The sequence below is a fragment of the Carya illinoinensis genome, chromosome 16 (assembly GCF_018687715.1).
Source record: "Carya illinoinensis cultivar Pawnee chromosome 16, C.illinoinensisPawnee_v1, whole genome shotgun sequence".
NCBI classification, from domain to species: Eukaryota; Viridiplantae; Streptophyta; class Magnoliopsida; order Fagales; family Juglandaceae; genus Carya; species Carya illinoinensis.
In genome coordinates this window covers 30,477,668-30,503,605 of record NC_056767.1, presented here as the reverse complement: position 1 = coordinate 30,503,605, position 25,938 = coordinate 30,477,668, and the positions used below count along the sequence as shown (strand labels likewise).

Sequence of the window (25,938 nt, the reverse complement as noted above, 5' to 3'; positions counted from 1 at the left end):
TAAGAGGAGGTGGGAATGATGCTAGAGCAAATAGACTTGAAATGGAGACAGAGAGCAAAGAGGAACTCGTATCAATTGGGGGATAAGAACACCAAATTTTTTTCACTCTTGTGCCAGTTAGAGGAAAAGAAAGAATCAGATCAATGAAATTATAGATTCTTTGGGTAAAAAGGTGATAAACCAGGAAGGGATAAAAGGGTGTTTTTCATGAGTATTTTAACAACATGTTCAGATCTTCTAATCCTACCAGGGAGGCTATTGATTTGTGCATCAGAGACATGGACCCGAGAGTTACCAGTCAGATGAATGCTGATCTTCAAAAGGGTTTTACTAAAGTTTTGGTGGAAGAGGCTTTAGAGCAGACAACCCCATTGAAGTCCCCTGGACCCGATGGGTACAGTGCATGCTTCTACAAAGCATATTGGAGTGTAGTTGGGGAGAAGGTGTCTAATGCCATTCTCAACTTCCTAAATGGTGATGGAGAACTGGAAGGCAATGTTAACAGTACACTTATTGCTCTCATTACCATGGTGACTAATCCTACTGCTGCTAGTGAATTTAGACCCATAAGTTTATGTAATGATCTTTATAAACTGGTTTCAAATGTTCTAGCCAATAGATTAAAGAAAATCCTTCCAATCATTGTTTCCCATAACCAAAATGCTTTTATTTCTGGGAGACTCATCACAGACAATATGATGGTTGCATATAAGGCACTCCATACTATGAAACTAGATAGAAGGGAAATGGATGGAGTATGGCCCTTAAACTGAATATGTATAAGGCATATGATAGAATAGATTAGAGATATTTGGAGGCTGTGATGAGGAGGATTGGTTTTGGGGAAAAATGGATTTCTTTGGTCTTGAAGTGTGTGACTAAAGTTACATATTTAGTGCTTGTAAATTGTGAACCTGGTTGTATCATAAAGCCAACAAGAGAGGCAAGGGGATCCCATCTCCCCTTACCTGTTTATCCTTTGTGCAAAGGGGCTATCCTCATCGGTTAATGCTGCTGAGAGAAGAATGGTTATAAAAGGGGTTGTTGTTTCAAGAGGAGGTACAAGGATCAGTCATATCCTTTTTGCTGATAACTTTCTCATTTTTTTGTAGGGTTAAGATGGTTGAGTGGCAACAATTACAAGGGCTTCTAAAGTAGTATGAAGAGGCCTTGAGCCAATGTCCGAATTTACAAAAACCACAATTTTTCAGCTCCAATATAGATATGCAAATCAAGTTGCAAATCAGAAATATGGCAGGGGTGTCTATGTTTGCTATGAAAGGTACCTTGGTTTACCAATCATGGTGGGCAAATCAAGATACAATACATTTAGAAACCTAAAAGAGAGGGTATGGTCCAATATCAGTAGCTGGAAAAACACATTTTTTTCCCAAGCACGAAAAGAAGTGCTCATTAAAATAGTTGTTCAGGCAGTCCCTACCTTTGCAATGAGTGTCTTCAAGTTGCTTAAGAGATTGTGCAAAGATATAACATCCCTTATAGTCCGCTTCTGGTGGGGTCATAAACAAGAAGACAACAAGATCCAGTAGAGAAGCTAGTATAGAATCAATGAAGGCAAGTGGAGTGGTGGATTGGAATTTAGGGACCTAGAGTGTTTCAACACATCTATGCTTGCTAAGAAATGCTAGAGAATAGTAAATAATCCATCCTCATTGATGGCTAGGATTCTAAGAGAGAAGTAGTATAGGCATGTGGGGTTGTTGGATGCAAAACTTGGTCATGGTCCATCTTATATATGGAAGAGCTTATGTTTTGCATTTGATTTGGTGAAAGAATTGATGGTTTGGAGGGTAGGAGATGGGACAAAGGTGCAGATATGGAGAGACAAGTGGTTACTACAGCAAACCTGCCTTTGAATGTAATCACCCATTAATATCCTACCAAGTGATGCCAAGGTGGATCAACTTATAAACAGTGAAGATGGCACATGGAAGAGAAACTTGCTCTATAAAATCTTTTCAGAAAAGCAAGTGGAATTGATTAGCAACATTCAAATTAGCAGATGGGGTGCAAGGGATAAAATGGTATGGGGGAACTCGAATGATAGAAAATTTTTTGTCAAGAATACTTATCAACTCAAGCACAAAAGGAAGAGAAGAAAGGATGAGAAAGCATCAAAAGGAGTCTGTGATGATAAAGAATGTAGACTTATTTGGGGGCTTAATGTCCAAGGTACAATCAAGCACTTCCCGTGGAAGGCATGTCACAATCTATTGCCTACTAGAGACAACTTGGCCAAGAAACAAATTATAAAGTCCTGTATGTGTCCAATCTGTGAACTAGAGTCAGAATCAACTATGCATGCTCTTTGGAGCTGTCCAGCAGCCTCGGATGTATGGGTTGAACCATAAAGTCCTGTTAAAAAATGGAGTAGTAATGAGGTTAGATTCATGGATTTGTGGATGAAACTTAATGAACAGCTGAGTGTGGAGGAGGTGGAGTTAGTTGCTTGTGTGTTGTGGAAAATATGGCTTAGAAGAAATGTATGGTTGTTTGACAGCAAGTTTGTTGATCCTAGGTCTGTGATGAAATTTGCTAATGAGGGGCTTCAGGAATTTACTACAGCTAATGAACTGCAACTAAAGATATATACAAGGGGAAGGGGGTTCAGACAAAAGGGGGGCCCAGATGGGAGAAACCACATGGTCTGAGCATAAAAGCTAATTGAGATGCAACAGTAGATGTGGAGCTCAAAAGGGTGGGGCTGGGTGTTGTGATTCATGACTCTAGTGGGGAAATTCTAGCTTGCTTGAGTACAACTGTGAACCATGTACAAAAACCTATCATTGCAAAGGCTTTAGCCTTAAGAAGAGCTGGTTAACTATGTGCAGAATTGGGGCTATCGAATATCATTCTGCAAGGTGATTCTCAAGTGATTGTGAAGGCTACAAATAGTGAGGAAGAAGTTTGGGCAGATTATGGCAACATAATTGAAGACATTAGATTGTTATTAATAGACAAAGTGGACTAGAAAGTTATGTTATTATATAGACAAGCTAATAACATAGCTTATAAACTTGCAAAACCAACATTAAAGTTTTATGAGGAAAAGGTTTGGATAGAAGAAAGCCTTGTAGAGATAGTTAGTGATATATAGAAAGATAAATACTGTAATGATTGAGTTATTATGATATATCAATAAAGGGTATTCTTGATTTCCAAAAAAAATAAAATAAAAAAAGATTCTCATAAACCCTAAATGTCAAAATAGGCATTAATTAAGGTTAGGTTTAGATAGTGAGTTGAAATGAGATGAGTTGAGATAAAAGTTGAATAAAATATTATTAGAATATTATTTTTTAATACTATTATTGTTTTAAAATTTGAAAATGTTGAATTGTTTATTGTGTTTTATGTGAGAATTTGTAAAAGTTATAATGATGAGATAAGATGAGATGAGATAGATTGAGAGTTTTTCTTAATCCAAACTAAGCCTAATTAAACTAGCCGTAAATAAGAATAGTCTATTTAACTGGATTTACATATTTTTAAAATAAATAATAAAATCTAAAATATGACGAATGCTAAAGTTTGGATTTTTGAAATTTTGGTAGGGTAACTTGATTTTTTTTTTTAAAATCTCTGGCTCTTCTTTATTTCTATGGTCGTGATAAGAAATATCAAAAAACTTTGCTCAATTGACGAAAGGGACAAAATAATTCAAATAATACACCAAACTTTGCTTAACTTCTAATTCATTATAATCATTTAAGGGGTCGTTTATGATTCCATGCATGTGACATGACCAATAACTCAAAGAATATACCAAATAAAAAACAATATTATCAATTAAAAATAAATAAAAACCATATCCTTCAACTTAAACCAGAATCCATAGATAAATTAATAATCAAGCTAATGTTATGGTGGTCGAGGCATAGGTTTGAATGTTTGATAGTAGTCATTGCTTGATCGGATGACGTACGTACTACTGACTACTGATCCATGCATGGTCAGGTCTAATCGAAAAACTTGGATATCTTACTCATGTGCAATGCTTTAATTTGCTCCACATGCTGCACTGACAACATGTATTGGATCCACGCGTCTTGAATTTCAACATGAATTCCATATGATCCTCGATCCGGATGAGTTTCAACATGAATTACATATCTCACGTACACCTTTGAATTCGGCGGAGCAGATGAGGTTGAACTGAGTCGGCATTACATGACCTCCTAGCTAGCCACATAGGCAATGATATATAATTATATATGGTGCAGTACATGCATATATATATATATATATAAATCAATTAATACTAATGAAACTTAAATTAACTAAAGTGGCAATTATTAATGCATGTGTTGTATGATTTTCTTTAATTTACTTGGGTTAGTTTTGCAGTTATACCCGGCCAAGTGGATTTGTTTTTCTTCATAAATAGTTTCACTGCACGTACACGTTTCTGATCTATATTGATCTGCCTGTGAATTAGGAATAGTAATGTCTGTCTGTGGTGTGGAGCTCGATCGTGTTGTTAGAGCAGCTCATCCCATGTGCAGCTAGCTAGCTACCCGATCAGTTCCCTGCTCCTTACACATGCACATATATAGCGACGTACGTACGTGGTCCAATTTAAAGCCTTCTTTTTTCTTCTCATCGGAGCGTAAAAATTAAGAACACACTGACAATCATTTCTCTTCCCCCCGGCCCCCCTCCCTCTCGAGTCTCGTCCCACATATATATTATAATATGTAAAGCCAACATGAGTTTCTGTATGTTTCGTCTATGTTGAAATGGACAACACTTGGTCTTCTATTATATATAGATCATATATAGAAGAGGAAGCATTTTATGTACACTCACTCATCAGATGATCTTCGAGTCTATACTATTTCAGTGTCGCAGGGTATTTGCCAAAATGGCTACTAAAAATGACAATGAGGAGGGGACGAAAAGAGCACCGAAGGGGCACTTCGTGGTTTACGTGGGCAAAGAACTGAAAAGATTTGTCATTCCGCTCTCTTTCTTGAAGCATCCCATTTTCCAGCAACTGCTGCAGAAAGCTGCTGATGAGTACGGGTTTAATAGCCATAGGAGCATTGTTCTGCCTTGTGACCAATTGACTTTCTCAACGGTCACACACTTCTTGGCTAGTGGTGCATAAACGTTGAAGCATGTTATATATATATATATATATATATGAAAACTTCTATATACCGTACTACCATCTCACTTTTATCCTATTATGTAAGATGTGACACATTTATCACTATTAGATGATAAAAAATATCCAATAAAAGATTATCTAATAGTGATAAATGTACCACATCTTATATAATAGGATAAGATAAAAGTGAGATGAGAGTGTGGTGTATATATTAAGCCTACTTTATATATAATATATACATAGAAAATGACGAGCTGTTATTTATAGCATCCTCAATTTCTACGGGTATCGATGTTATTTCACTTCCAGTGCTCGATCCATCTACGCCTAACATGATTTTACAGAAAATTGTTTCCTATATAGACAGTTCAACGAAAACAATTAATAACTACCATGGCCAACCATACTTGTTATGATTTATAGGATATTGATGCTTCTCATGTGCCTTTCAATATAGTTTGTTTGTGATCTCAACCTAGCTAGCTAGCTAGCAGAACTCTGTCTAGATAAAGAGCTTCAACATTATATGATCTGGTTTGACAAGTTAAAAGTGCCTTACGGGAAAGATAGAGGCGCTCCAGTTTCGATGGTGGACCTTGTTTTTCTGTCTTCTTTTGATAGAATTAACAAGCTGAATTCCCATATGGGTTTTGATCAAGTAATTTATGCATGTCAACTAGTGTATGACTAGTTAGATCGATCACTATATATGATGGGAAAATACGAGAGAGAAGCAATTAATTATCAAATATAAAGTCAGCTTTCTTAAAGATGGATTTTTTTAGCTCCACGCCATGGTCGTATAAAAAAGGAATTTCAAGCTACTAAGTCATAGTGGTGCAGTAAAATATTACAGACTAGCGGGTGGTCTTTGCCACTATGAAAATCTAATAACGAAGGAGAATTAAGATGAGAGGTATGCTTCCATAGAGACCAATGGAAGCTGTTCATCGTGCAATGAAATGCGTGTTGAGTTTTGCTTCTTTTTAGTCCCACACCGGTGGGTTATTAAATGAGGGGCAAAACTTAATGCTATAAATAAGAGGCTTAGCCTCTTAATTTAAGCGCACCAGTTGAAAGCTTATCTAGTAACTTTTGACTTTAGTTAAATTCCTCTATTAACCTTTTGTAAAAAGGGAAGAGGTGTAGAGTTAAAGATTTACTAGTAGGGTAGCTTTGTGGGTGTGGTGAGGAGAAAAATTATGTGATTGTAACAATTTTTCACATAGTGAATTTTCTTCTTTGGGTCTTGTGATTTTTTCTCATGTTTTGGAGTTTCCACGTAAATTTCTTGTGTTGTTATTATTTCTCTATTTTGCTTGTTATTCCTGCAAAGGGTAGATCCTAGGGAGGGTGAATTTGGAGGTCCAAATTCCCAACAATTGATATCAGAGCCACTAGATTCTTTTTGTGGGGTGGAGCTTTGGTGTGGTAGTGTGGATACGTACAGTCTAAGGAGGTTCTGACTAGGAGATTGGAAATTTTAAGTGTGTCCATTGTGACCCTCCAATCTTTCCTGGGAACTGAATTAGTGAGGTACTATTCATTTCTACAGTAAATTCATCAAAGCAATGCCAGGAAGTAGGCCTTCAAATCTTGTCAAATTTGAGGTGGAGAAATTTGATGGGAGAATTAATTTTGGCTTGTGGCAAGTACAAGTCAAGGATATCTTGATTAAATCAGGATTACACAAGGCATTGAAGGGTAGAACAACATCTGAAGTAAGCATTGGTACTAGTGTGACTGGTGAAAGGAGCAGATCTAAAATGAGCGATGAAGATTGGGAGGATCTGGATTTGAGAACAGCAAGTGCGATACGTCTATGCCTGGCCAAAAATGTTCTTGCAAATGTGCATGGAATATCTACGGCAAAGGAACTATGGGAAAAACTTGAAGAGTTGTATCAGACGAAAAGCGTCTCAAATCATGTGTACCTGAAGGAGCAGTTTCATACACTGCGGATGAGTGAAAGTACAACTATTTCAGATTATTTAAGTGTTCTCAATGGCATTGTCGCTGAGTTAGAAGCTATTGAAGTTAAAATTGATGATGAGGATCAAGCCTTGAGACTCATCTGGTCTCTTCCACCTTCCTATGAGCACATGAAACTTATTTTGATACATGGGAAGGAGAAAATAATTTTTTCAGAAGTTACCAATAAAATCTTTTCTGAAGAGAGAAGACTAACTAGTGGAAGTAATGTTCCACTTGAGAACTTAGCGATGGTAGCAGCTGGAAATGGGAAGATGAAGAACTCCATGAAGAAGAAAGTAGTCTGCTGGGGGTGTGGACAATCTGGGCACGTCAAGAAAAATTGTCCAAGAGCTGGAGCAGGTTCGGCAAGTGGCTCCAAGTCAGTAAATGGAGATACTGATATTGATGCTAATATTGTGTCTCTCTCCATGGAAGATTTTGATCTTTAAAAAGAGACATGTACATCCTCATGACATGCCGCTAATTCCCAAAGTTGCCATGATAGAGGATGTGTTAATATTAGCGGGTCCACAAGTTTGCACACAGGCATTGGTTTGGTATTGATGCAGAGTGTGTGGTGGAAATTCATGTCGATGGCTGATGAATTTCCAAGAGAGCCAAACGTGGAAGTTACACCATAATTTTCAGCAAGATTGTTTTTCGACATGGGTCGAAGTGAAATGCTTAGAATTGGTTTATTCTGAGTGGGTATGCTTGTATGGTGAAGCATGATATCGGAAGCTATGAAGATCTTCATTGAGGTAGAGCTTGGCTGTGGGACCAGTCAAAGTCGCAAGGTGGAGATTGTTGAGTTTTGCTTCTTTTTAGTCCCACACCGGTGGGTTATTAAATGAGGGGCAAAACTTAATGCTATAAATAAGAGGCTTAGCCTCTTAGTTTAAGTGCACCAGTTGAAAGCTTATCTAGTAACTTTTGACTTTAGTTAAATTCCTCTATTAACCTTTTGTAAAAAGGGAAGAGGTGTAGAGTTAAAGATTTACTAGTGGGGTAGCTTTATGGGTGTGGTGAGGAGAAAAATTGTGTGATTGTAACAATTTTTCACATAGTGAATTTTCTTCTTTGGGTCTTGTGATTTTTTCTCCTGTTTTGGAGTTTCTACGTAAATTTTTTGTGTTGTTATTATTTCTCTATTTTTCTTGTTATTCCTGCAAAGGATAGATCCTAGGGGGGTGAATTTGCAGGTCCAAATTCTCAACAATGCGCATATCACCATGACTATTAGCGTTGGCACGATACCGTGGGGTTATGGATGTAATAAGTACTTTTGTTATTACGGTCATCTTTTTCTTATGAAGTACACCCATGGTGACATCCGTGCTCAAAGGGTCTTTTTGGTTATTCATTTCAGTGCTGCACACATACAAGAGCATCGAATCCTTGAAACATCAAATAAGAATTGAAAGATGAAATCTCGGCATCAAATACTTTTTTAATCGTAACACAAATTACACAATTGCTGAATGTAGCGTTTGTGTCAAGTACAACTCTTGAAAGCTTAAACTATCCACTATGAATCTCCTACGTCAAAAAGCATCTCAAATCATTGTTGTTGAAGAGGCACTAGTCCTGAACATTATTTTCTCTACAACATATAGATCACTCAATTTTTTTGACAAAATTTCCCACTAGACGAGGGAAACATAATTGCAAAATTGTCACATAAGGAAAGCCATTCAGAGATATCCCTTTCACGGTCCCTGCCTTCTGATGATTGACATCAGCACTGGTCACAGCCATTAAAATAAAGCTCAGTGCAGTTCTTTCCACCTCCATAAAATCATCAGGCATGTTTCTTCTTTTCTAAATTAGCTGTAGCAACCCGCTGTCGCTTCTTCCAGGATGGAATCTTACCAGGGAAAGGCAACCTCAACAGTCTCTCCCAGGAGTAGCAGCACAGAAACAAGAGAAAAGCCCAAACCATTAGTTTATTCCTTAATCCCACTGGCAAGAGCACCAACTTCAACCAGTCATTCAAGTCCCTAAACAGATCCGAAGTTATAAATGTGAAAAAACAAACAGCACCCAATAGGGCATACAAAAATGGCTTGTTTTCCGCGATGCTCTGGTTAAAAGGATGACCCATGTAGTTCACAGCAAAGGTAGCCACCTGGAGCATCATGCTAACCATGTATGAAACTGTATTCACAAGGTTGGGATGAAAATTAGAGTCAGGCTCGATACGCTCCTCAGGCATGTATTTCTCGGCCTCCTTCACAGAAAGAATCAAGAAAAATAGGTGCATCGCAAACTGTCCCATGAGAGAGAGGAAGACGTAGGAGCAAAAGACATTGGGGTGGGGACGTGTAGCTGAAAGAGTGGGAAGGGGGCAGGCATGTGAGATAAACAGGAAAAAGGCAGCAGTAAATATGCCGCTGATAGTAGCCTGAACATCTCCAAGTTTAACACCATCCAAATACATGACACTCAAGACATAGGCTGTAGCAAGGCAGTTAAGGCCAAGTATTTTAAACATTTGTAGGGTAGTAACCAGAGTACTGCGACCCTGACGAATTATGTCCATGGTGGGGGCAACTGATGCATGCTTTGCAGTAAATGGTGATGCCATAGAGGCATCGCCAAGCTTGACAATGGGAGCTGAGTGACCATCACCCTCTTCGTTTAGCTCATCCATCAGCTTCTTCAGCTTTCGTCGTTGCATCTCAGCAGCAGTCAGATGGCGATTACTAGAAGAAATGTTGGTCGTATCTGATCTTGAGGTACCTTTACCTTTCGAAGAGCCTTCCCCATTCAAAATCAAAGCTTTTCCAGTTGCTTCCAATGTGAGCTTAGATTTTTTTGACTTGACAGACTCTGTACTTTCATCCTTAGATGTTTCAGAAGATTTTCCACTTTGACTTGGCGGCACTGCATTCAATAGAGCAACTCCAACATTGGCCTGAAAACAAATAGTAAAACCAAATGACATGCTCGTACCTTTTTTTTGCTGCATTTGATTTAGGTAAAAACCATATAAAGGATTATAACTAGGTGAAAACCTCCTAACCATCTTGTCTATTGACAACAGTGTTGGTAACAGAAATATTAGATGTAAACTTTCTAATTATTCTGCCTGCTAAGGATACAACAGCCAAATGAAATACTTCATACTGAAATAATCCACAGCTGAAATCTCCCAATCACAGCAAAACCAATGAGAGAGAGAGAGGGCAGTTCATGCACATGGTATTTCATTTGTTTCCTAATTGTACAAAACTCGTATCGATCTTCCAAATTTATGTAATGTTTCCATTTAATCCTCAGATCTTCCAATAGCAAAATTCCTTCTCTGAATTCAACATTGCTTTAATTTCATCATTTTCAATTGAGGAAATTGACCTAATCTCATGAAATTCAAATGAGAAAAAAAAATGATAGCATAACTTGCTTACTTGGCTTATCAAGTGAACAAATAAAATTTTAAAGAAGCAAGTAAAATAACATAGCCCAAGTACACAAGAACGACTGATAACACCTAGTTAGAAATTAGGAGCTAGATGTGGATACAAGAAAATCAAGTGAACAAATGGCTACATAGCATATACCACAAGTAAACTAAAAGCTCTTGAAGTTTATTTCTATTTCTAATTCAATACACGACAGGTAACAAATCATTTTCCTCTCTCTATTCATCCCTCCTTCACCAACCCCTCTAAATCCTGACCAACCCACACCTCTCGCTCCCACTCCATCGCCCTAAATCACAAAAACCTAGACCTCTAAACCTAGAAAGGGTTTTCCCTATACTCCAACAAAAACCAGCAAAAAAGCAATCTAAAAATTCTCTGAACCGCATAGAGATCCCACGGGTTTCCTTAATTGGAGGCCATCAAAGGTCATTCTTGGTCCTGGAAGTCTTGATGCCCACTCAAAGCAAGATACATCCAAATGTCACGCTCTTCCATGAAGAACCAAATCCAAACAAGCTGAGCAGAGGTCCCATTTGAGATAATAACAATGCTTGAGCTTGGAAAAGCTGGCAGTTTCAACGGTGGGGAATTGGCAGCATGGAAAAGGAGTTCCAACATTGTATCAATATTCATCGGCACCCCAGAGAGAGACAGATGCAAACCCTTAGTCGTTGAATGTTAAATGTTGGTTGTGGTGGTGGGCTTTCAGATGTCAATTTTACTGAAATTTGTGCTCCACTCTTATTGTTTTTTCCATTAGATGTTTACATTCATTTGGCAGGTAAAGGTTTTAACAAGGTAGTTTACATTGCTCGTTTGGGTTTTGTTCATTCAAGAGGTTTCTTATGCAGATTATAATGGATGCACTCATTTGGGTATTCTGGGAAAACATCAATGGTCACTGCCTTAGTTGTCGAAAAATAGAGTACATTACAAATATTTAATTAATCAATTGGGTATTCGGGAATCAAAATTTCATTAATTTGAAGTCATTTTGAATTATTTGATTTATTAGGTCTTGAATTTTGATTAACTCTTTTATTTTGCACAATTCATGGAAGAATGAATCGAGGAAAAACTTCTGAATATACCAGCTACAAGAAAAGATCTCATGATAGTCAATATGTACTAGTTGTCTCGATTGGCCCAAAAAAACAAAGTATCCAGGCTCTGCTTACAAAAAAAAACTCATATTCTATTTTTAATTCATAAACTGGAGTGATCTTAAACTGTTTAACCAATCAAGTAATATAGGGAATATGATGAATATTTGCAGAAGACATGACAAAATAAATTGAAAAAATTAAAAAGCCATATATTAAGAGTTGGTAGGGGGGTTCCTGAGAGGAAAGGACGGGTGGAGTTAGAGAAAGAGGGTAAAACTGTTTGTATATATGTGGCCTACGACATGTAGAGATATGTCCGCCTAATATGCCATGTAAGCAGGCAACATCAATAATTGCAACCATGTGAATAACTCCATCTTCTTAATTTTTTTTTTTTTCTTTTTCTAGGCCCATCATCTTAATTTAAAAAGGACTTGTATAGAAAGATGAAATTCAAAGAGTTTTTTAAATTGAAGGATGAAGTTGGTGCAGCTGAAAGATTTGGGATGGAATAAAACACATCACGAAAAGTTGGACTAGAAGTGTACTTTAGCCTAGTTAATACAACTGCAACCCTAAATCTATAGAAACTCGTACAGAAGCCAACCAACCCAGAAACAAATTTAAAAAAAAAAAAATAATAAAAAAAAAAAGAAAGAAAGAAAGAAAAAAGGAGAGAGTCAAAGGCAAGGCTAAAATGGAGGGTCTTTCGAATAGCAATCTAATTAAGATATCATGTTAACAATTCAAACAGGGTAGTTTCACCAAATTTGTAGCGGGTGACATGAGTGGAGTTAGTATGTCCTCATCTAAGGGAAAACAATTAAATTTCAAAAAAACTTGAGAAGTGGCAACGAAAAATAACCATCTTCTGAAGGATATTACCTGTTTCTGAGCTCCAACATCATTGGTTCCATCCCCACACATCAATGTAATCCTTCCCATTTTAAAAGTGGTCAAGATTAGTTCTTTTTGCTCGGGAGCAACCCTTGCAAAAACCTAAGACAATGATCCAGATATGCATTATCAAAACAATACCAAGATCAGAAACAAGTTTCGCAGATAAAGTCTCAAGAAAAACCTTCACATAAGGAATCACACGCAGAACAGCTGAGGTCCGTTGCAACATTTCAATGCAGTCCCCACCAATACAGAGATCATAAATCTCTGATAAGGCTTCAACCTCTTTATCACTGAACAATCACATTTCTTTGATCAGTTAAAAAAGGGACCAATAAATCATAATTTGGATCAGTGCTCAATAAACAGGTAAAGCTATGAAAACAACTCCATAAAAATAGAGCCAATTATTATAATGGATGAAGAAAAAAGGAGAAAACTTTCACCTGTACTGAATAATTTCTGCCTCATCAGGGGATATCCACTCATACCCATCTCCATTCCTTGCTGGCCCAAGAATCAATGCTGGTTTTGATATAATATGAACTTGGCTAGCAACATGACAAGCTGTCAAAGCTTGGTCCCCAGTAATCATCACCTGTCATTGAAAAGGGTAGGTATTTAAAAGTACTAGAGATCCACTTGAACCATGACCAAGCAGCTAAGGGTAAGGGGTAAGTACTAGATTGGAAAGGAAGAAGAGGAACAGGGGTGACAGGCAGGGTAGGGAAGGCAAAAAAGAAAAGGCCTTAGTAGAACCAAAAACTTCAGCCGGGAGATGACCCTTGGTCCATGCGTAAACTTTTCTGTCATGCACCAATAACGAGCAATGAATGTATGCATTTCCTAATTTAAAAGGAAAAAAAAATCCCCAAAAACAAAGACCATTTTTCACGAGCATGTTTTACTGGCATCATCTTGACTGGTTGTATTGTGAGATCCATTTTCACAAAGACTGGTTGTATTGCAGACCTAATTATATTGATAATCCATTAAGATTATAAGCATCAATGGGCCAAAACTCTGACCAGACCATTTGGAAGTTCATTATCAAACATAGCCAGGTAAACACACTAGTATTTTCATCCTTGAATTATTTGCTAGAAATTAACAGAGAAACTATGCTGCAGAGTCTTCCAACATTTCCTCACAAAATAGTTAAAACATATTACCAAGTCATGTGACGATCCTTTTAGTTCAGACAACACACTGGCTGAATCAGATCTAACAGGACAGTTGAATACCCGGAATATAGATTATGAACATTTACAAATAAGGCTGAGAAGTAACAACTAGCAAGCACTGCAACAACTGATCTAACAGCGAAGGACTTGTAGTGCATGTGAATGAAATAGTTTGTCACTTACAGCAAAGCCAGCAAAGGTAAGGCCACTCTCCACTATATCTCTATCCAAGCTTCGAGCTTCACTAACCTTCATGCAATTAATGGACAGTAAGCAACAAGTCAAATAAACGGACACATAGATTACTGATTCATCAGAATGCCCAATGAACTAATGCCTGAGAGCAGAAAAAACTGTCTATAGGAAGAGTATAAAAGGTGATTCATGTGATTCTCTCTCTATAAAAGCACACTTATATTTCAATTTAGCTACGAAGTTCTGAAGTAACATAAGTATAATACTTACCAAAAAAGTAACATAAGTATAATAACAGTTGATGAAAACCACACCACCCAATATGATGTTTTTAATTGGCACATATCTTACTGATTAAAAAAATGCCACGTATTAATTCCACTTTCAAAGTAACCAGAGCTTGAGCAGAAGAATAAACATTTATCCTTACCCAAAAGGGTGAGAGAAAGGAGCAGTGAAGGATGGTATATAAATGCAAGTGGGAGAAGAAAAGGTTCACAAAAAGGGCAAAATTCACTGCACGATTTATCCTTTGCCCAGAATTGGATACGTACAGACAAAAGCACAACTTCTGAAAATTTGACCAAAAAATGTTGTAATTGAACTTTCCGCTAGAACGAGAAAATTGAACTGGACACGTCAACTCAAAAAAATTACCCCTTTAAGCCAACTCTTCACATCAAGTACCGAGAAGAAAAAACTGAATTGTCACCCAACACCAGGCACTATATATAATCAAAATAATAAAGAGTTCCTCACTATAAACCTGTATATATCACCACATAGATACTGTTTGATGCATAACTTGTTTCACAGGTGAAATAAATGAGCAAATATTTAGATTCTAAAACTAAGACAGAAAACATATGAGGGAAAGATGCACTCAAATTCATTTCCATTTACTTAAAAAAAAGGATCACAAGGAAACTAAAACCCCCTAGCATTGGGGAGAAAATAATCCCAAAGAAGTCTTACTGTCATGTCTGGAAGGGACTTGAAAGCAAGAGATAGGACACGAGACCCTTGACGAGTATATTTCTTATACGTCTCAACATATGATGATGGCACATCAATGAGTCTATCCTGTATAGTTTCAGGGGCACCCTGCAATGAGATTTAAAACTTCTTCAAAAACACAGAAAAAGAAAATGCCCCTACAAATTAATAGACCGCACTGAGCCTCCAAAATGCTATTTTTTTTTAGGTCTTGTATCACTAGCAAGAATATATGCTACAAGAAGTAGATCAAATATTTTTTTTTTTTTTTATTGGCACCAAGTGTCCAGAAACAGTGTCCTGATTAATCCCGGGGGTGCACAGGCCCTCGGCAAGGAGTTCCCGCAAGTGCACCTCAGGTAATTCAAGAAGAAAATCTCTCAGTCCAATGGCCCTTAGAGATTGTTTGCACCAAAGGGGATTTGTGATGAAGTGTTAGAAATGCATAATTAAGTTGTTTAAGTGGATAAATTGTGTAACCAAAAAGTAGTTACGCACTTAATTATGCAGTTGATTAATTAATTTATAAATTTTGATAATTTGCACTTGAAAAGATGTATAATGCAGCGGTTAGGCCACATCAATATTAATATCTCAATTTTATCCCTCTCATTATGAACACTAAATTTGAATTGATGTAGGATAATTTTGGAAATGCAAAGGGACACGTATGGACTTGATACACGCTGGAGTGCTTTTCAGTTCTAGACCTGGGGACCATAGCAGATCACAAGCAGGACATGCAGCAGGTCAGCAGAACAAAAGTGAGCAGCTGGCCCTCAACTCTGTATAGTAGCAGAACAATGCACTGGCACCAAAACCGGCAAAAACGTGGGACGCGATTTGAGGCTGGGCTGGGACGTGGGCTCCCACGTTCTCGTTCGGCTTTTTCTTTTAGTTCTTTTTTTTTTTTTCCAGTTTTCTTCTTTCTTCAGACCCTTGGAGGCGGCTGGGCATTTGATTTTTATTTTACTTTTTTTGTTGTTTTGATAGTTTTTTTTTTTTCGTTTGAGGGAGAGACGGACGGGAACTCCGGAACTCTCTCGGTGGTTCTTAGTTTATTTACTATTTTTTTTCGTTTCATTTTTTTTGTTTCGTTTTATTGCTTGTTCGTTCTTAGTGGGATTGACACTTACAGACTACTGCTTTTTCAGCATTTTATTTTATTTTTTCTACAGTTTTATCTTCTGCGTCGGCTTGTTTTTTTTTTCTTTTCGGCAGTTTAGTTTCTTTTTCATTTTGCTTCAGGCGGCAGCTGGTTTTTATTTTCCTTTGGAGGTTTCAGTTTTTCGTTTTAGGAGCTTGGTTCTTTTTCGTTTGCAGAGTAGTTAGTTCTTAGTTTTTTTTTTCTTTGTTTTCTTAGGAGACAGACGGAAGCTCTCTCTCTCTCTCTCTCTCTCTCTCTCTCTCTCTCTCTCTCTCTCTCTCTCTCTCTCTCGTTTTAGTTTATTTTCCTTTTTTTGTTTTCCCAGCTTTATTTCTTAGTTGTTTCCAGATTAGCTTCACTCAGCTTGTTTTATTTATTCTTCTGTATTTATTTTCATACAACAACTTAAAATGTTAGAGTTCATCATTTTTAAGCATTTTACTAATTTAGAGATGGTAGGCTAGATTTTTGAACTTGAGATTCAATGAGTAACCTATGACTGTTTTGGAGTAGATTTTCTTCAATGTTATTTGATTTCAATGATTAACTTGTTGGATGATATTTCAGTTTACATTTAGAAAGGATTGAAGTTCTTTATTCTTGGTTTAGATTAGTTATAGACAAAAATGCACAATTGATACTTGAATATGTTTTGGTAATTTTAGAATCATAAATTTATTTTTATTTTCAGTTTAATTCGAGCTTGAATTTCCAACACAGCCACTAATCATACTCTTAATTCAGTCCACACTTCCTTAATAAATAATCCACATTTTAGTTCAAGACTTTCTTCTTTTCAAAATTTCTTGTCATCATGAACGTCAATATTTCATCTTGTAATTATAAAAGGTTTGCTTAATTTCCATTGTCCCTGTGAATTCGATCTTGGGATTTACCCTTGTATTACTTTGACAGCTTCTACGCTTAGAAGAAAATATTATAAGCTGATCAAGTTTTTGGTGCCGTTGTCGGAGACAACTTGTAACAGCCCGCTAGAAATTCAATTGTGAAAATTCTATTAACTTTAGGAACCTCGTGAAAACCCCATAAGTTTTCACGAATCCATTAATCGTATAGGTTTCTGTCTAACTACATAGTTAGTGTTATTATTTACTATGGTATCAGAAGTGTATTTTTGATTATTGGAGATAGTTAGAAGTGTCAAAATGTATTATGGTTTGTGCCATTAGACTCGGAGGGTTATTTAAAGTCTTATGGCGCAATAACATTTTTTCATATTTTCGGACAAAACGTCTGTTCAAAACTGTAGATATTATTGGATAAAAAGAAATATCTTGAGATAATTTTCATGAATATTATTGGGTAAAAATATTTTGAGTTGATTTTTATAAATATTATTAGATAAAAATATCTTAAGTTGATTTTTTTTATAGATACTATTGGATAGAATATTATGAGATAATCTTTTATAGATATTTTGGGTAGAAGAAAACTACACTCAACTCTCAACTCCGGCCTCATCTCTTCCATATCTCATCCATAAGTATCTCCAGCCACCTCTCCCCACGAAATTATCTTCATTTACACTTTCCATTGAAAGAATATCAAACACTCTCTCTCGAACAGCTCTTAGGAGGTCGTTTGCACACCCATTTCGAAGCTTTTGTAGGTGTTTTATCATAAAGTCTCCTTCATATAAGTTGTTCCTTTTTGAGTCTAGTTTACATGGATATCTTATTGGCCCCATTTGAAAATCATTTGGTCAGTCAAATATTGTGTAAACTATAGAAAGGTCATTCTAAGAGATAAACTGGAGAATATGTTATAGTTTGGAGTTTTTGACCAAGCTAATGGATAGATATTGGTCCGAAATTTTTATGGAGTATTGTTAACATGTATATGTGACTATTGGTTGAGGATTTTTGCATGATTAAAGGTTTTGATGAAATATTTTCTTAGATTTAGAAACTTAGAAACTGGAAGAAGAAAAACAGTTTCTGTTTTAAGAAAGTTTAACTCTTTGGTGGTCTAAACCTATTCTAATGACTTTAATAATTTTAGTGGAGGATCCTAAGTATCTTATATACATGTTATATTATTATTTTGAAGATATTTGATGTTAGTTTCAAAAATATGAAATTTTATGCAAAGAGATATTCAAATAAGCCAAAGTATGGATATTCTTGGTTAAATTTATGTTTTGGTTAATTTCTAACCATGTGATCTTGAATTAGAAGCTTATATATGTTTTAGGACATCTTTTTAAATCATGTGATGGTTTGGTTTGAAGATCATATATTTATAAGTCATAGATCAAGAGATTTATCAAAACTAGTTGAGGAAAACGTTTCTGTTTTTGGACTAAGTGTAAAACCAAAAACTCCAAATGTTATTTTGTGATTTTGGTGACTTTAGTTTGATGATTTAAAGCATGGTTGATGTTAGGATGATATTATGAATATGTTAGAAGTAAGATTTGATTTTTGAAATTCTTAGAGATGTTTTGATTTAAGGTCAAAACTTGTGATTCAAGTGCTTGGATCTTTTTACAAAAAAGTTTGGTGTTAATTATTAGCTTTTTCTAAATGGATGTTTTAAGTATGGTTTTGAACTTAGGATTGGAAGATGTTTGTTGCAAAATTTTGGTTTAAGCATGAGTTTTGAAGTTGGAAGGAATTGCAACAAAAATCAAGAGAAATGGCCTATGGATGTTTCGGCCATAGTGTGTTCTTCATAGTTGTGTTTTGTTTTAAATTTTTCTGAGTTGATATTTAAGTTTAGAACAAAATTTACATGAGGAATGTAAATTTTGGAAACTTTTGGAGTTAGTATGCAAAATCCTTAAGTTATGGGTAAAACGGTAATTTTCTCACATGTAGAGAGTAAAATGAAAATTTTACTCTTTAAGTTAGTATTTTCCATATTTCAAATTATTAGTGATTTAGTTCTAACTTTTAGAATCACTAATTACAGTTCCTCGTGGTTGCACTTGAAGTTTTATAAGAAACACGGAGATCGAGGTAAGTTAGCTTTTAACTTACTAGCAGTCTACTGTGTATGTGTGCTAAGTAAAGGAACTACAGTGTATGTATGTATGTTATCATATATGTCATATCATGCCAAGTTATCACGTAATTGTCTATTATACAGAATTTATTCTGTCGTCAATTTTTATCTGTTACATAATATATTCTGTCATGTATTACTGTACCTTACAAGTACGTCATGCTAAGTATGCCATCTATTACATGTATGTCAAGTCATGTAATATTCACTGTTGCAAATATGTCATGTTAAATATGTTGTCTATTATATGTTATGCAATATTACGAAATATTTCTATCTCAAGTTGGTCATGTATTTCAAGTTATATTCAAGTCACGTTATGTTACGTCAGGGCTTCAGTCATTTTGTATTCCAGTCACGTTTCATCTTGATTACTTATGTATGGGGTCATAGCAATTGTGACGCATACACTACGTGAGACACAACAATTGTGTCACGTAGAATACATGGAGCCACAACAACTGTGGAGTATGTATTTAAGCAGTTAAAGAATAAGTTTCCGTAGAATACATGGTGCCACAATAACTGTGGAGTATGTATTTACACGTAGAATACATGGGGCCACAACAACTGTGGAGTATGTATTTTTCATGTTAAGTTAAGTTTGTGTAGAATACATGGGGCCACAACAACTGTGGAGTATGTATTTTTCATGTTAAGTCAAGTTTGTGTAGAATACATGGGGCCACAACAACTGTGGAGTATGTATTTACACGTAGAATACATGGGGCCACAACAACTGTGGAGTATGTATTTTTCATGTTAAGTCAAGTTTCAGATCAAGTTCATGTCAAGTCAAGTTCAGTTCATGTTTCAATTTAAGTTATGTCAATTATGCTATGTTGTACGCCAAGTTATGCTTTAATTACTTATGAATTTGATTATGCATTTATGCTTTTACTGTCATGCATACATCATTAGCTTGTGTGGAAGTTTTTTTGTTAACTTACTGAGATTTGTAATCAAATCTCATTTTGGTAGTCCCAACTACCATTCCCCCCGAATGGTAGATCTTGTTACAGGACCTGAAGGAGAATCAGGAGCTGATCAACTAGACACAGTTGACTAAGCGACGGTGCGACGTCAATGTTAATATAGTAGTTAACGTAAATTACTACTTGTACAATGGAGTTGCATCTTTAGTATTTTTTAGATCATAACCATTTTGGACTAGTGTTGTGATCTACTCAATGGGTCTTTATGTATGAACTATGTTTTAAGCATTTGGGATATTTTCAATTTGGTGCATAGTATTGCTAAAGAAAAAAATTATCCGCTGCGAATATTGTATAATGTTAGATTCATGTTAGGAACATTGCATCTTATATGTCATAAATGGGGGCAGGTAACCTTGTGTTGCATATCTCGACGCTTCAAATGTCTGTCCGATCCTAAACGGAATTTGGGGGTGTCACACAACTGGTGTTTGTCAAAGCATTCTCTTTTTTTCTGAGAGGACGTTTGTGGAGCTGTGAACCTCTTCACAGCCTGGGTGATATCTTTATCTCTCATTTTACTTGTTTACTTTTATCTTGTTTTGTGCTGAACTTGCATGTCTGGTTGGGCTAGAGATAGTACATATAGACTTGCTAGGACTGAATCATCAACCTCATCATCGAGTGCATCATCTGTTCTCTAAATTCAGCATTTGAATCATCATTTGACACTCATAGTAACATGGCTGAAGAAGAAGGACACAATCATAAGGAAATGGTAAATCCCAACAGGACACTTAGAGAATATTTGCATCCTGTTAGGACCACCACTCCATCATGCATCATTACATCTTTGAATGCTCATAATTTCAATTTTAAACCTGGAATGATATCATTATTTCCTCATTTTCATGGGATGGATTCTGAAAATCCGTACTTGCACCTCAAGGAGTTTGAGGAAGTATGCTCCACATTTTTGGATCAAAATTGTACTGAGGAGATTGTTAGATTGAAGTTGTTTCCTTTTTCTCTTAAGGACAAAACAAAAACATGGTTGAATGCATTGAGGCCAAGATCCATTGGAACATGGCAAGAAATGCAAGCTGAATTTTTGAAAAAGTTTTTCCCAATGCATCGTACCAATGCTTTGAAGAGACAAATCATGAATTTTTCTCAAGAAGAAAATGAAAATTTTTATCAAAGTTGGGAAAGATTCAAAGATCTCTTAAATGCTTATCCACACCATGGTTACGAGAATTGGCGCATCATTAGTTTTTTTTATAAAGTTTTGGTACCTAAGATGTGACAATTTGTCGAAACCATGTGTAATGGAGAATTCTTTAATAAGGAACCGGAAGAAGCATTTGCATATTTTGATTACTTGGTTGAAAATGCTCAATCATGGGACACTTCTTGTATCTATGATAGAGCTGAACCATTGAGGACCGTGAGTGGAGGGGGTAAATATGTTTTAAATGAGGATGATTTGAAAGCCAAATTTGCCTTATTGTCAAAAAAATTGGAGGCGATTGAGTTTAAGAAAGTGCATGAAATTCAGGGCATTCTAAAACAAGGAAAATGTAACATTTGTGAGGATATTAGCCATGTAACATCTGAATGTCCTACTATTCCAACTTTTAAAGAAGTTTTGTGTGATGCTTCTCATCCTGTTAACATGATTTCTAAGCCTTTTCCTGCACCATATTCTAACACTTATAATATAGGTTGGAGAAATCATCCTAATTTCAGCTGGAGAAATTATCATCCCACAAATTCAGCACATCTGGGAGCTGGTGCACCTCAATATTCAGTTTATACCCAGCAAAATGCACTAATTCCAGCCCCTAGAAGACCCATGGATGACCCATTTCAACAAATGGCGTCTACTCTTCAACAGTTCATGCAAAGTCAAACCACCATAAATAACTAAACTTATCAATCTATCAATGACATAAGGAATAATTTGACCAAGTTGAACACAACCTTGAGTGTGCAAGAGAAAGGAAAATTCCCATCTCAACCCCAACCAAATCCTCAAGTCCAAATTGCTGCCATAGAGTTTTCATCTTCTTCAGAAGAAAATGTCAGGACTTGCAAGGTCGTAATAACTCTCCGTAGTGGCAAAGAAGTTGATACATTGGGTAATGAAGCTGGCAAGAAAGGTGACAGTTCCATTTCTAATGCACAAGGTAAAAATTCTAATGTTGATGTTTCTCTGGAACCAAAGGTAACTCCTCCGGCACCCTTTCCTCAAAGATTGATTCATTTGCATAAAGATAAACATCATGCTGAGATTTTAGACATTTTTAGACAAGTGTGCATTAACATTCCTCTTTTTGATGCCATTGAGCAAATCCCCACATATGCCAAATTTTTGAAAGATTTGTGTACGGTTAAAAGAAGACTTAATGTGCAAAATAAGGCATTTCTCACAGAACAAGTCAGCGCCATTATCCAATCCAATACTCCTCCTAAGTATAAAGATCTGGGTTCTCCAACAATAGCTTGTGTTATAGGAAGCTTCAAAATAGGCCAAGCACTACTAGACTTAGGTTCTAGTGTCAATTTGCTTCCTTATAACACCTATGAATAACTTGGTTTAGGAGAGTTGAAACCAACTTCTTCATCTTGCAATTGGCCGACCATTCAATTAAAAAGTCTAGGGGAGTGGTAGAAGATGTGTTGGTGCAAGTGGATAAATTTTATTATCCCGTTGATTTTGTGGTATTAGATGTTCAATTAATCACTCTGTTTTTCAGGTACCCGTCATTTTAGGGAGGTCATTTTTGACTACTTCCAACGCTTTGATAAATTGTCGAAGTGGCATCCTTAAATTGACTTTTGGCAATATGATGTTGGAGTTAAATGTGTTCAATACTTGTAGGCAACCACAAGATTTGGAAGAACTCTAGGAAGTAAATTGTTTGGAATCTTTACTTGCTGAAGAATTTTTTTTATTAGAGCAAGAGAGTCAAATGGAACATGTTTTACCTGGAACCTTAGAAAATAGTGAATTGTTGGATACTAATGCAGTAAATTCTGGTGCAGGTAGCAAAATGGACTCATTGTGGCAACTCAAATTCGAAGATCTGCCACTTCAATCCATACACCAGCAACCATCGGATGAAGTTTCTCCATCACCGGTTTTGAAACCATTACCTGAATCGTTGAAATATGTTTTTCTTGGGCCAACTAACACTTTTCCATGTATTATCTCATCTTCTTTGTCAGTTGAGCAAGAGGAGCAACTCCTACGGGTTCTTAAGCAATATAAAGGAGCACTTAGATGGTTGATTGCCGACATCAAAGGAATCAGCCCCACCATTTGCACACATCGAATTTTCTTGGAGAAAAATTCATCACCAACTCAAGAGATGCAAAGGAGGTTGAACCCTACGATGAAGGAGGTAGTTAAAAATGAAGTCTTGAAGCTCTTGGATGTAGGTATCATCTATCCCATCTCGGATAGTCAATGAGTAAGTCCTCTTCAAGTAGTTCCTAAGAAATCTGGGGTTACAATTGTGAAAAATGAAAAAGATGAGTTAATCCCAACTAGGATCATCATAGGATGGCGCATATGCATTGATTTTAGGAAATTAAATGTTGTCACGAGAAAGGACCATTTTCCATTACCATTTTTAGACCAAACTTTGGAAAGAGTTACGGGCCATAGTTTTTATTGTTTTCTTGATGGTTTTTTAGGATATTATCAAATTGAAATATCCCCTGAAGACCAAGAAAAAATAATTTTATTTGCCCGTTTGGAACTTTTGCATTTAGGAAATGCCCTTTGGACTTTGTAATGCGCCCACCACATTTCAGCGATGCATGTCAAGTATTTTTAGTGACATGGTTGAGCATATCTTGGAGGTGCTTATGGATGATTTTTCAGTCTATGGTGATTCATTTGATGCATGCCTTACTCACCTCACTTCTGTTTTGGCTTGATGTGAAAAGAAAAATCTGCTCTTAAATTGGAAAAAATGTCATTTTATGGTGCGGCAAGGTATTGTCCTTGGTCACATCATCTCAGCCCGAGGCATTGAAGTTGACAAATCCAAAATTGATCTAATATCGACATTACCCATTCCAAAATCAGTCAAAGAAAATCAGTCAAAGATATTAGATCATTTTTTGGACATGCCGGGTTTTATATGCGTTTCATAAAAAACTTTAGCACCATATCGAGACCTTTGTGTGAGTTGTTAGCTAAGGATTGCATTTTTAATTGGACTGATGCATGTCAAGTTGCTTTTGAGCAACTCAAATCTATGCTTGTCACTGAACCTATAATTCAACCACCTGACTGGTCATTGCCATTTGAGATCATGTGTGATGCCAGTGACCTTGCCATAGGTGCTGTCCTTGGTCAGCGGAGAGGTAAGCTTCCATTTGTGATTTATTATGCAAGCAAAACACTTGATGCAGCTCAGAAAAATTACTCCACCACTGAAAAGGAGTTACTAGCAGTTGTTTTTGCTTTGGATAAATTTAGAGCTTACATTTTAGGCTCTCCAATTGTTATATTCACTAACCATGCAGCTTTTAAATATTTGCTCACAAAGAAAGATGCCAAGCCTCGACTAATAAGATGGATTTTGTTATTGCAGGAATTTAATATCAGCATCAAGGATAAAAGGGGAGTAGAGAATGTGGTTGCCGATCATTTATCTCGATTCGTCATTGAAAATTCTGAACCTACTACTCCCATTTCAGATTTCTTTCCAGATGAACAGCTTTTAGCTGTTGATTCTTTATCTTGGTTTGCTGATATTGTCAATTTCTTGGTGAAAGGACACGCCCCACCACATTGGAGCCCTCAAGACATTAAAAAGTTTAAATTGGAGGTCAGATCTTTCTTTTATGATGACCCCTATTTATTCAAATATTGTTCTGATCAAATTTTGAGAAGGTGTGTGCCTAATTGTGATATTCCGCACATATTAAATTTTTGTCATGCTAGTGCATGTGGAGGCCACTTTTCAGCTAAGAAAACAGTGGCTAAAATCTTGCAATGTGGTTATTATTGGCCCCACATGTTCAAAGATGCTTACAATTTTTGTAAGGCATGTCAACCATATCAAAAGTTAGGAGGAATCACCCGTAGAAACATGATGCCCTTACAACCTATTTTAGCATTAGAAATTTTTGATTGTTGGGGGGTTGATTTTATGGGTCCTTTTTCGTCTTCTTTTGGTTATCTTTACATTCTTGTTGCTGTGGACTATATTTCTAAATGGGTCGAGGCAATACCATGTAGGACCAATGATCATCGGGCGGTGTTAAAATTTTTGAAAGACAACATTTTCACTCGGTTTGGGATACCAAGGGTTTTAATTAGTGATGGAGATTCCTACTTTGGCAATAAACCATTTGCCGCGTTAATGAAAAAATATGAGGTCCATCACAAAATTTCAACTCCTTATCATTCTCAAACCAATAGTCAAGTTGAGTTGGCCAACCGGGAAATCAAAATCATTCTTGAAAAAGCAGTCAACCCAAATAGGAAAGATTGGTCTTTGAGGCTTTCAAACACTTTATGGGCTTATAGGATAGCTTTTAAAACTATCCTAGGCATGTCTCCCTATCGTTTGGTTTACGGTAAAGCATGCCATCTCCCTATTGAGCTAGAACACAAGGCTTATTGGGCTGTCAAACACTTTAACTTTTCTACTAACAATTCTGGTGTTTTAAGGAAATTGGAGCTGAATGAACTAGAAGAGTTGAGACACGATGCCTACGATAATGCCAAACTTTATAAGGAGAGAACTAAGGCTTTCCATGATAAGCACATTTTGAGAAAGAGTTTTCTCCCCAATCAAAAGGTTCCTCTCTACAACTCTAGACTCCATGTGTTTGTCGGTAAATTTCGATCCAAATGGAGTGGTCCTTATATTGTTCAGACAGTGTTT

At 36.4% G+C, this 25,938-nt stretch overlaps 1 protein-coding gene across 1 annotated transcript in view; it reads right to left on the bottom strand.

The window, feature by feature from the left end:
- Nucleotides 1-8,519: 8,519 nt before the first annotated feature.
- LOC122299233 (probable manganese-transporting ATPase PDR2) overlaps nt 8,520-25,938 on the bottom strand; it is a 33,656-nt gene continuing 16,237 nt past the window's right edge. Inside the window, exons 6-12 of the mRNA XM_043109331.1 lie at nt 14,925-15,025; nt 14,192-14,262; nt 13,910-13,975; nt 12,989-13,140; nt 12,724-12,835; nt 12,528-12,641; nt 8,520-10,025 (exon numbers count right to left, since the gene is read on the bottom strand). Of these exons, the coding sequence (XP_042965265.1) occupies nt 8,910-10,025; nt 12,528-12,641; nt 12,724-12,835; nt 12,989-13,140; nt 13,910-13,975; nt 14,192-14,262; nt 14,925-15,025 (1,732 nt within the window). The 3' untranslated portion in view covers nt 8,520-8,909. The remainder of the gene's footprint in view (nt 10,026-12,527; nt 12,642-12,723; nt 12,836-12,988; nt 13,141-13,909; nt 13,976-14,191; nt 14,263-14,924; nt 15,026-25,938) is intronic.